Source organism: Camellia sinensis, chromosome 13 (genome assembly GCF_055761805.1).
Source record: "Camellia sinensis isolate YWXY chromosome 13, ASM5576180v1, whole genome shotgun sequence".
Lineage (NCBI taxonomy): Eukaryota > Viridiplantae > Streptophyta > Magnoliopsida > Ericales > Theaceae > Camellia > Camellia sinensis.
This window is the reverse complement of record NC_138973.1, coordinates 37,515,281-37,527,769: the sequence shown is the minus strand read 5'-3', so window position 1 is coordinate 37,527,769 and position 12,489 is coordinate 37,515,281. Positions and strand designations below refer to the sequence as shown.

At 36.5% G+C, this 12,489-nt stretch overlaps 2 protein-coding genes across 2 annotated transcripts in view; one reads left to right on the top strand and one right to left on the bottom strand.

The window, feature by feature from the left end:
• LOC114321670 (protein AE7) overlaps window positions 1–8,573 on the top strand; it is an 89,224-nt gene extending 80,651 nt beyond the window's left edge. Inside the window, exon 7 of the mRNA XM_082901991.1 lies at window positions 8,280–8,573. The gene's annotated coding sequence lies outside the window, so the exon portion shown is untranslated. The remainder of the gene's footprint in view (window positions 1–8,279) is intronic.
• On the bottom strand, window positions 7,917–11,963 carry LOC114281217 (putative receptor-like protein kinase At3g47110). Its single transcript, XM_082901988.1, has 2 exons — window positions 9,241–11,963; window positions 7,917–8,570 (listed from the first exon to the last, which is right to left on the bottom strand). The coding sequence occupies exons 1-2, from the start codon at window positions 11,945–11,947 to the stop codon at window positions 8,182–8,184; spliced, it is 3,096 nt and encodes a 1,031-aa protein (XP_082758114.1). The 5' UTR covers window positions 11,948–11,963; the 3' UTR covers window positions 7,917–8,181.
• Between the last annotated feature and the right edge of the window lie 526 nt (window positions 11,964–12,489).

Below are 12,489 nucleotides of genomic sequence, written 5' to 3'. Positions count from 1 at the left end.
CCTGAGAGCTACCAAGAAGCAATTGAGCATGTAAAGAAAGGTGATTGGAAAAAGGCCATGAACGAGGAGATGAATTCCTTGCTTGAAAACCAGACTTATGATTTAGTGAAGTTGCCTGAAGGGAGGAAAATTTTGAAAAATAAGTGGGTTTTCAAATTGAAGAATGATGGCAAGAATCTGAGGTACAAGGCACGTCTTGTTGTGAAAGGCTTTGGGCAAAAGAAATGTATTGATTTTGATGAAATTTTCTCACCAGTTGTAAAGATATCTTCTATTCGGATTGTACTTGGCATGGCTACAAGTATGAACCTTGAAGTTGAGCAACTTGATGTGAAGACCGCATTTCTTCATGGTGATCTTGAAGAAGAAATTTACATAGAGCAACCGGAAGGTTTTGTGGAAAAAGGGAAAGAGAAATTTGTTTGCAAATTGAAGAAAAGTTTGTATGGCCTCAAGCAAGCCCCGCGACAATGGTACAAAAAATTTGACTCTTTCATGATGAATAATGGTTTTTCTAAAACCACTTCGGACCATTGTGTGTTTGTGAAAAAATTTTCGGATGGCAAATTTATTATTCTTTTGCTTTGTGTTGATGACATGTTAATTGGGGGTCAAGATTCTACCATGATAAACAGGTTGAAATTGGAGTTGAGCAAGTCTTTTGCTATGAAAGATTTGGGACCAGCAAAGCAAATTCTTGGTATGAAAATTGTTCGTGATCGCAAAGAGAGGCTGATTTGGTTATCTCAAGAAAGCTACATTGAAAAAGTTCTTGAGAGGTTCAACATGAATAAAGCAAAGCCGGTTGGTTGTCCACTTGCGGGTCACTTCAAGCTTAGTTCGAATCAATGTCCTACAAATGAGAAAGACAAAGAAGAGATGTTGAAAGTTCCTTATGCTTCAGCAGTTGGTTCTTTGATGTACGCCATGGTTTGTACAAGGCCGGATATTGCTCACGCCGTTGGTGTAGTGAGTCGGTTTCTCTCTAATCCGGGTAAAGAACATTGGGCAGCGGTAAAATGGATTCTAAGATATCTTCGAGGGACTTCGAAGGTGTGTTTGTGTTTTGGGGATGGCAAGCCGATGCTTGATGGGTTCACTGATTCTGACATGGCCGGTGATGTTGATTCTAGGAAATCTACTTCGGGGTATTTGATGACTTTTGCAAGGGGAGCTGTAGCATGGCAATCTAAATTACAAAAATGTGTTGCTCTCTCAACTACCGAAGCTGAATTTATTGCCATTACGGAAGCTTGCAAAGAAGAGTTATAGTTGAAGAAATTCTTGCAAGAATTGGGTTTAAAGCAAGAAAGGTATGTGCTTTATTGTGATAGTCAAAGTGCTATTCACTTAAGTAAAAATTCTACTTTTCATTCGAGATCGAAACACATTGATGTGAGATACCATTGGATTCGTGATGTGTTAGATTCGAAATTGTTGCAACTCGAAAAGGTTCACACAGATGATAATATTTCAGATATGTTGACAAAGACTTTGTCGATATTTGAAGTGTCGAACTTTGGCGGGTATGGTTGATATCTCCACCTAAGTCGGTAGGAGGAGAATTGTTGGGTATACCTCCTTATTGGAGTGTGGGACCCAATTGGTTTGTTAAAGAATTTTAATTTGACTTGGTTTAGGTATAATATATTTTTATATATTATATTTGTGGAGACTCAATCCAATTTGAAAACAACTAAGGTTTGATAATAAACCCTAGATCCACAATATTATGATTGGCATTATCTTTCCCAAAAAGAAAAAGTGCAGCCGTTGTTTTTTGCTTGGGAGGTTGCAGCACAGTTTTGATCAATTGTTGGTGGGATTTGCTTTGTGGAACAACAACAAGTTGGTGCATCTTTGTTTGGATGCTTTGGTGAAGTTGATTTGGGTCGTTATTTTGGGTCTTCTTCAACTCTGGTTCTGAAGGTTTTGGTTCATCTATTTGGTGAGGTCTTTCCTCTTGTTTATTTGTGATTATTTGGAATTCACCTAAAGGTGGTTTTGTGAGACCATTAGTGTCTCGTTTGTAATCGTTTGGAACTTATTTGATTGATAGTGGAATCGGATTTCGATCCCGTGGACATACCTCACATTGAGGGAACCACGTAAAAATTCTTGTGTTGCCTTTGATTTAATTTTTCCACATTAGTTTTTATTCCCATTGATTGATTTACTTGTGGGGAATCACATCGATTTTCCCTAACACTTTCAATTACTGTAACCAATTATTTGGTGCAAACTATTTTGATTTCAAAAGTTCATCATAAGCTGTAAACAAAAGTTGCACAAAACACACTAACACAAATTTTCAAAATAAAATAGGCTATAAGCACCCACAATAAGCTGTATCAAACAAGTAACGATTTTACAACTATGTTCTACAAGTATCTCAGAATTTTCTCACAAAATGAGATTAATAGAATCACACAAACTAAAGCAAAAAACTACAATGATGATCTTGTCATCTTTGTTTATTTCATCTCTCTTTTTCCGAGATAAACATCTCTAATCACTTGCAATTCCATGAGAGCATCACTAATATTGATTCTTTCACTTGCTAAATCTACAGAACACATAACTCCAATTTGAAGAATACATCCCAAGCACTTCACTGTCCCGACAATATCACCTCTGCTGCTTCCGCTAGTCCTATTTGATTCATTTGGCCCTTCTGATATCAGTGAAGGATCAACAATCTCCATCACCTGCTCAGCAGCAGCCCTCTTAACATAGTTATGGAGGTTAAAATTGTCTGCAAACATGTTGTCGGTTGGTCTTTTCCCTATAAACATCTCTAGTAAAAGAATCCCATAACTGTACACATCACTTTTTATTGACACTTCCCCACCTACAGCATATTCTGCAAGTAGAAGCAATCACAACAGTTTGATATTAATTTTGTTTTCTTCATTTTCGTTATTCATATTTTTTTTTGAAACAAAAACAATGCATCAAAAACACCCGGTCATTTTTGTCATATTTAAAATTTTTGTGCATTAATGTTTTTCAAAAATTCGAAAATAACCTTTTGGAGTTGTCCAAAAAAGTTGGTTGTTTTTAGAGAAAAAAAAAATGTAGAAACTATACCAACCAGGCTAAACTTCCAGAATATTCTAAGATTGGTATTTTGATAGATTAAACAGCTTTTGACATCACATGGAAATTTAGAATATTCAATTCAATACCAATTAATCTTGTTATGTAAAATGGAGACTTTTTCCATATGTGAGGTTAAAATAATGTAACTGAAATCATGTAGTTTGATACAAATACTGATTCTTTTAGTGTACAACACAAATTAGAATGAAAACTTTCAACAAAAGAACTATAAAATTGATAAAATTACCTGGAGCAATATATCCAATTGTTCCTCTAATTCTACTTGAAGTACTGTTGTGTGTATGAGTGGATGCACTTGTCTTGGTGAGACAAATTCTTGCTAGACCAAAATCGCTGACACGGCCAGAGAGATCATCATCAAGAAGAACATTGCTCGGTTTCAAATCGCAGTGAATGATAAGTGTTTCACAATGGTTGTGAAGATAATCCAATGCAGAGGCTACATCAACTGCAATATTGAGCCTTTGAACAAGGTTCAAGTTCCTAGAGTCCTCCTGGTTCAGTGAACTCGAATGTAACCAGCTCTCAAGACTCCCGTTGGATATGAATTCAAAAACCAAAGCCTTGAACTCATTGCCTTGGAAGTCTATGCTTGAGCAAGCAGTGACTATCTTAACAAGATTTTGATGTCAGATGTTCCTCAATGCTTCACATTTAGCCAAGAAACTCTTGTTGCCTCCCCTTACTTGAAGATTGAGTACCTTGACAGCAATTGCTTTCGTAGTTTCACAATTCAGAATCCCTTTGTACACAGAGCCATAGCTTCCCTCGCCAATTATATTTCTCAAGGAGAATCCTTCAGTTGCCTGAAGAAGTTCTGCATAAGAAATATTTGGATATTGGTTGGCAAACAACAAGGTTGAAGCAATTTTCTCTTTCAACCCTTTGTTCCAATACATTTTGGCACAAATGCATGCTATCAGCAAAATGATGCAGACAGGAACACTAATTGCAATAATTAGTACTCTATTGGATAAATGCTTTTTTTGTTACTTCAAAAATTTTGTGGGACATGCAGGCAATTGCAATGCTTTATTTCCTCCACAAAGCTTGTTATTTCCCATAATTGAGAATGCACTGATATTGCTAAACACTCCTTCACTAGGAACTTCACCCTCAAACCTATTATAGGAAAGGTTGAGGTATTGAATCAAAGAGAAATCACCTAGAAAACTCGGAATCTTTCCAAACAAACTATTATGAGAAAGGTCTAGCATTTGAAGTCCCCTTAATTGTTTAAAAGATGGTGGAATAGTACCTTCAAAATGGTTACCCTCCATATTAAGAAATTCCAGCACTAGACAATCACCAAGAGTGCTTGGAATGTTTCCTGATAGTCGGTTTCTTGAAACATCAAAGAGCCCAATATTTTTCATATTACTCACTTCTGATGGTAGTGGTCCTGCTAGGAAATTCTGAGCTACAGAGAGGCCTAGAGTGAGTGAAGGAAGTCCAACAATTTGTTTGGGTATCATACCTTGGTATTTGCTTCTTTGCTTGAGCGAGAGTTCTTGCGCTCGAGCGAGGATTGAGGGTCTTCAGGTTTCTTTTCAGACGCAGCTTCTGCTCGAGCAAGCTTTCTTGCGCTCGAGCGAGCCTAGTCTAGTGTGTCTCTTCGCTCGAGCGAGAAGTCTTGCACTCGAGCGTGCATCTACATCTCTTTTAGACCTGAAGGTTGGTATTCTTCGCTCGAGCGAGCGAGCGAGCCCTATGTTTTGTGTTTCTTCGCTCAAGCGAGAACTCTGGCGCTCGAGCGTGCGCCTGGGTTGCAGACCTGAAGCTTCTCATTGTTCACTCGAGCGACGCTGCTTGTGCTCGAGCGAGGTTCTTTTGTGTCTGGTCGCTCGAGCGACCACTCCTTCACTCGAGCGAGCCTCGTATATATCAGTTCGCAACAAGAGTCTTCTTCTTCACTTTTTAATCTCCTTTTCATTCCAAACCCTAAAATCGGCAGTCTCTCTCTCTAAACACACTCTCTCTCTATAAGTACTCCTTGTTCCAGGAGTTTTCTACCCTAATCCCTTTGTAAGAAAGTTAGAGCTTGGCTTGGGCTTCCCATTGATCCGAAAATTTGTAGATTTGGAGCATCTTGGGTTTCACTCTTCTTCTCCTTTGAACTTCTTCGTTTAAGGTAGGGATAATCTACTCATTTTTATGAGTTTTAACATAAATGTTAGTTATTTTGTATAAATGATGTAATTTGGAAATTTGGGAAGTCAAGGTTTGAGATTTGTAATACATAAAAGAGGGGTTTTGTGTTTTTAAGCTCCATGTGCATATGAGGTCTTGAAAATGGGGTTTGTGGGTTTAATTGGTGACATTTGGTCTTAAGATCAGTGTTTGAGAAAAGAGGGAAAATGCCCTAATTGAATTTAAATAATTAATTTGTATAATCAATTTGGTAATTGTGGGAATATGAAATTGGTTTGAAAATCATGAAATTGGATGGAATTGGAACTAATTGGTGTAGTTGGGTTGATGAATCACTCACCGATGGAGAATGTAATAAATTATCTGTTTAGAAATAACTGTTTTGGGCTATCAGTGGAGGATAGTCTTGATTGTTGTAGACACTGCATGATGATTAGGGAAATTGAAACTACAATTGGATTATGTCATTGAATGTGACGGTGGAATTAACACATTGAATATGTGAATCGTTGGGTCATTGTATATGACTATGTGTTTAAATACATTGTATATGTATGTTGCGTGGGAGGAGATAGGGGATGTACTCCACTTGTTTGGAAGGAGATAGGGAATGGACTCCATTGATAATTAAGTTGGCCGGAGTGTCCAGGGTGAAAGTCCCGAAATCTTATATATATTTGGGTGCCGGTTCCCTTGGACGTAGTTCCGTAAAATGGCATGTGAATGGAAGTGTTGAATATTGTTGATTATTGAAGTGTTGAATATTGTTGATTAATGAAGTGTTAATACATGAGTTGTAGTCTCATTTCAAATTGTTTGGAAAACATTGAATAATGTAAGTGGATTGGCTATGGACAGAATGTGAGTTGGCTTATAAAGGTTGGATATTTATCAGATGCTAATATTTTAGTTAATTCTCATTTAATGTTTAGCTTATCTCTACTGAGCTTTGGCTCACCCTTCTTGGGATACCATTTTCAGGTACAGGTGATATGCCGCCTCTAAGGATGTAACTTGGGAGGTTTAGAGGCTGAAGGCTTATTTTTTTTGTCGTTACCTTTTTGCATTACATGTAATTCAAGCCTAGGGCTTCATATGTAAACGAGTTAGAACTCTTTCGTTGTAACCAAGTGTTTGATTTGAAATGTTGTAAGCCTGTAGGGCAACTATTTTGTTGATAACATGTAACCACTTTTTGTAAAGAACACTTTGATGAATGAATATATTTTCTTCTCCTATGTCTATGAATATCATGAATGATTGGTTTATGCATTTATTTTGAGGTTGTTACACTGTTTGATGACATCTGAGGATTTCTTGGTATCAAATCTTGTTCTACTCCCAAATTACACATTTTCCCTTTTTTAATTTCTTGTTGGGTTTGTAGCTTGCGAGTATGGTTGATATTTAGGTCTCGTTTGGCAACTTACTGTTTTAGCCTAAAAATAAAAGTCACTAAGAGCATCTCCAACGATTCACCAAATTTTTCACCAAATCTAAGTAAAAAAAAGACCATTTTCTCAATCTGATGCAAACTGCTCCAATGGTTGCCATCAAAGCAGGGGTCGATCGGTTAGTGTATTTTTTTTTACCTCTTTGAACCTTTTGACCTGTTTAAACTAACTTATTTGCAAGGGAACCGGTCAACCGGCTGGTTGACCAGTTGGTCTCCCCCAACGGTCACATACAATAAATTGGTGAAATTTTCCCCCTGTTCTCACTTTGATGAAAAATTTAGTGAATTCTCGTTTTGATACCAATTGGATGAAATCATTGGAGCTGCAAAATGTGACTTTTTCACCAAATTTCAAATCTGATGCAAGGTTTAGTGAAACGTTGGAGATGGTCTAAAAAAAATTAAAAAGCCAATAATCCATACCAAAAAGTCAAAAATTCCATTTTCTCTCTACTTTTTACACTTCTTTTCGTAAAAAAATAAAGTCATTTCAAACATACTAATTTTTTTTTTCCTCATAGTTTAACCAAAAAATCAAAAAATTACTAAAATAGCATATTTTCAAACTGAGGCCTGAGTGTTGTGAGAAATAATAGTCATTAGTTAGTGAGCTGATCATTGTACTGTGTTCTTCCCATTTATTCTTTATTTCTATGCAATTTTGCTGTTTTTGTACCATAAAGATTAAATTTAAATTACTTGTTGCAATTCTAGATAATCCCAATTAAAGTAGCCTATTACACTTTTGTAGCCTTTATTTTTTGAGTAATGGTAGGGATCATGAAAAAAATATCACGAAATGCGTAATGAAGATTTTTCATCCATTGATTAGTGTGTGGTATTTTATTGTATGTGTAATCGAAAGGTAGAGAATCTTTCATGATCATCTTCATGATCCCTAACATTACTCATATTTTTTTGTTCTTTAACCAAAACCAAAAAATAATGAACTAATCTCTTGCAGTAATTCTTAAAAGCTTGATTTCGTTTCTTGTTCTTATTTTTATTTGTGTTTTGTGTCTCTCCGATACCCATATTTATTTGTGTATCAACTCCTAAAATCTTGGGGAACTATGACCAAATTACTTAAGCTATAATAACTTGGGCTTGAGCTGAATTCAATCAGCGTGTATTCAGAACTGAAATATGGCAGCACAAAACATTATAAAAATCACTGAACAAAATGTAAAAAATGATCAGATAGGTCCATAACATTGGACCTATAAGTTTTTCTTGCATACACCATCAAAATTCAAAATCCCTTACATCCAGAGACAAAATGTCTACTTATTTACGGATTTTTATTTTAAGCGAGAAGTTTCCATAAATAAGCTGCATCAAACAAGAAACAATTATACAATTATGTTATTCAGGTATCTCAGAATTTACTCATAACTGAGATGAATACAGTGACACAACAGAAAACTACGATGATGATCTTGTCATCTTGTTCATTTCATCTCTCTTTTTCCGAGATAAACATCTCTAATCACTTGCAGTTCATTGAGAGCATCACCAATATTCATTCTTTCACTTGGTAAATCTGCAGAACACATAACTCCAATTTGAAGGATACATCCCAAGCACTTCAGTGTCCTAACAACATTGCCTCTGCTGCTTCCAGTAGTCCTATTTGATTCAGTTGGTCCTTCCGATATCAGTGAGGGATCAACAATCTCCATCACCTGCTCAGCAGCAGCCATCTTAACATGGTTATGGAGATTGAAATTGTCTGTAAACATGTTGTCTGTTGGTCTTTTTCCCGTAAACATCTCTAGTAAAACAATTCCATAACTATACACATCACCTTTTATTGATGCTTCCCCACCTACAGCATATTCTGCAAGTAGAAACAATCGCAGCAGTTTGATATTATTTTTGTTTTCTTCATTTTCGTATCATATTTTAAATTTTTGTGCATTTACATTTTTTAAAAATTCGAAAATAACCTTTTGGTGTTGTCCAAAAAGTTGGTTGTTTTTTGAGAAAAATTTCCAGAAACAGTGAGCAAAAAATTTTTTTTTTTGTGTTTTTTAGAAAACGAAAACACTGAACACTTAATAAACAAATAACAATACCAGACTTTGATCCTATGTAATGGAAGATTTCCGTTACGTATCTAATGACTTTAAAATAAGAACGCAAATTTATGATTATGGAAAGATCATTACACTTACCGTTAGATAATATAATGGAGCCTCTCCATTACTAACATGCAATAGAGAGGGTCGAAATTGCTGAAGGGGCTAAACTTCCAGAAAATTCTAAGATCAGTATTTTGACAGATAAAAAAGCTTTTGACATCACATGAAAATTTAGTATTCAATTTAATTGCAGTTGCAATTGAATACTGATTAATCTCGTTATGTAAAAGGTAGTCTTTTCCAAATATGAGGTTCAAATAATGTAACTGAATTCGCATAGTTTGATACACATACTGATCCTTTTAGTGTAAAACACAATTTAGAGTGAGAACTTTAACAAAAGATCTATAAAATTCATAAAATTACCTGGAGCCATATATCCAATTGTTCCTCTAATTCTACTTGAAGTACTGCTGTGTGTATGAGTGGATGCACTGGTCTCGGTCAGACAAATTCTTGCCAAACCAAAATCGCTTACACGGGCAGAGAGATCATCATCAAGAAGAACATTGCTCGGTTTCAAGTCACAGTGAATGACAGGTGTTTCACAGTGGTTGTGAAGATAATCCAATGCAGAGGCTACATCAACTGCAATATTAAGCCTTTGAACAAGGCTCAAGTTCCTGGAGTCCTCCTTGTTCGCTGATCTAGAATGTAGCCAGCTCTCAAGACTCCCATTGGATATGTATTCAAAGACCAAAGCCTTGAACTCATTGCCTTTGAAGTCTATGCTTGAGCAAGCAGTGATTATCTTAACAAGATTTCGATGTCGGATGTTCCTCAATGCTTCACATTCTGCCAAGAAACTGTTGCTGGCTCCCCTTACTTGAAGATTGAGTACCTTGACTGCAATTGCTCTTATAGTTTCAGAATTGAGAATCCCTTTGTACACAGAACCGTAGCTTCCCTCGCCAATCAAATTTCTTGGGGAGAATCCTTCAGTTGCCTGAAGAAGTTCTGCATAAGAAAGATTTGGGTACTGGTTCCCAAGAGACAAGGTTGAAGTTGTTTTCACTTTCAACCTTTTTTTCCAATACAGAGTCACACAAATGCATGGGAGCAGCAAAATGATGCAGACAGGAACACTAATTGCAATAATTAGTACTCTATTGGATAAATGCTTTTCTTGTTTCTTTGAAATTTTTGTGGGACATGCAGGCAATTGCAATGCTTTATTTCCTCCACAAAGCTTGCTATTTCCCCCAATTGAGAATGCACTAATATTGCTAAACACTCCTTTACTTGGAACTTCACCCTCAAACTTATTATAGGAAAGGTTGAGGTATTGAATCAAAGAAAAATCGCCTAGAAAACTCGGAATCTTGCCAGACAAATTATTATTTGAAAGATCTAGTATTTGAATACCCCTTAATTGTTTGAAAGATGGTGGAATAGTACCTTCAAAATGGTTACCCTCCATATTAAGAAATTCCAACACTAGACAATCACCAAGAGTGCTTGGAATGTTTCCTGATAGTTGGTTTCTTGAAACATCGAATAGCCCAATATTTTTCATATAACTCACTTCTGATGGTAGTGGTCCTGCTAGGAAATTCTGAGCTACAGAGAGGCCTAGAGTGAGTGAAGGAAGTCCAACAATTTGTTTAGGTATCATGCCGGTAAGGCGATTTTGTGAAAGATCCAGTTCTTGTAGATTCACACAATTACCCAAAGAAACAGGTATATTTCCATCTAGCATATTTTGATTCGACAAAAGAATACTAAGTTTTGACATGTTACCGAAGGTGGCTGGAATCTTCCCCGATATTTTGTTGTTGGACAGATAGATCTCTTGCATCATTATAAATTTTCCAATGGAATTGGGAATGTTGCCAGTGAGATAGTTGTCATTTAATGTAAGCACCTCCAAGGTGACAATGCTCCCAATTTCCGGAGGTATGCTTCCTGATATGTAGTTCTGATCCAAATTCAGTCCTACGAGCTTGGTGGAGAGATTACCAATCGAAGTGGGCAACACACCTCCAAGCTGATTGTTATACAGAACCAACCACCTGAGTTTGGTGCAGTTAGTCAAGGAGGTGAGAAAGTGCAAGTCATTCGCTTTCTCAGCCGCAAGCGGATTACCCCCAAATTGTAAAACTTCAAGTTGTTGAAGATCACCCAAGTTCTGTGGTATGCCCCCAGTGAAAGAATTTTCAGCAAAAGAAATCTGTACGAGACCTGATGCATTGCCCAGCGAGCCAGGAATGGTCCCAGAGAACCAGTTTGCTCCCATCAAAATTGTTTCAAGTTTTGGAAAAACAAGGCCTAGATTAGGGGGCAAGCTTCCATGGAATTGATTTGAGGCTAGAGCTAGATAATGGATTTTTGAAATGTTGAAAAGAGCAGAAGGAATCGTACCAGTCAGCTTGTTATCAGACAACTGAAGCACTTCTAAGTTTGAGAGCTTTCCGAGTTCAATTGGAATTTGGCCTTGTAAATTGTTGGTTAACATATAAAGCCAACGTAGAGCCGAGAGGTTCCCAAGTGCTGGTGGGATTGTTGCAATAAAGTGATTCTGAGTTAGGTCTAAATATTCAAGCTTGGGCAGAGAACCGAGCTGAATAGGAACCTTCCCGCTGAGATCGTTCTTGATTAAATTGATGACTCTAAGGCCTGAACAATGTGTCACATTAACAGGAAATTCTCCCTTGAAAGAGTTGTTTCCAAGATAAAGTGACCGAATTCTGAACAATCGACCAACTGCTTGTGGAATCACTCCATGGAAGTTGTTGTCCACAAGGTCGATCACTCGAAGGAAGGTAAGGTTTCCTATGTGAGGAGACAAGGAACCTGATAATTTAAGTGATGAAAGGTTTATAGCACTCACTCTCTGGTGATGCCTATGACTGCAAGTTACTCCTTGCCATTTGCAGAAATGATGAGAATTATTCCATGAGCTAAAGACATTGAAAGGATCTTCCTGTATTCCATTCCTGATGGCTAGCAAAGCTTGCATATCTGTCTCATTTGTGAAACCAAAAGTGGGAACAGAGTTCATGTAAAAAAGGATGTAACAGAAAATGAGTAAGGAACAACTTAGTGGCTTCAAAAGCATGGTGTTCTGCTCCATTTGTTGTTTTATAAGATGAATGGGAAATGAGTACAAGTTAAATAGCCAAAATTCATAACAAACCTACTATTCTGTTTTTTTTTGTTTTTTGTTTTTCTTCTCATGATTATTTAAGGTTGACTTACATACAGGCATATTAGCATTATGATTTTCTCTTTTTGGGATGGAAATATTTTTTGAAAAGTTAGAAATATCTGTTGTAATGTTTATTTTTGTGAGGCTAATTTCTTAATTTTTTCAAAAAGCAAGTTTTGCAAACTAAACCAAACAATGTAACTTCGCAAGACTCAACCCGATTCACAACTATGCAACTTTTTAGTCTCGTAGTTACGCTCTATTTGTTTCAACAGTAAAAAGAATATTTTTCAACAAAGTTTTTTTCCAAAGTACTTTTGTAATGGCAAATGGATGTCCGGGCGGGCTAAGTGCACGATTATATAATATAGGTGTTTTTTTTTTTAGCCAAACCACATAAGTGCACTATTATAAATAAATGTTAAAATAGTTTCTGAAATTAAATACATTAAATATAAAATTTAATT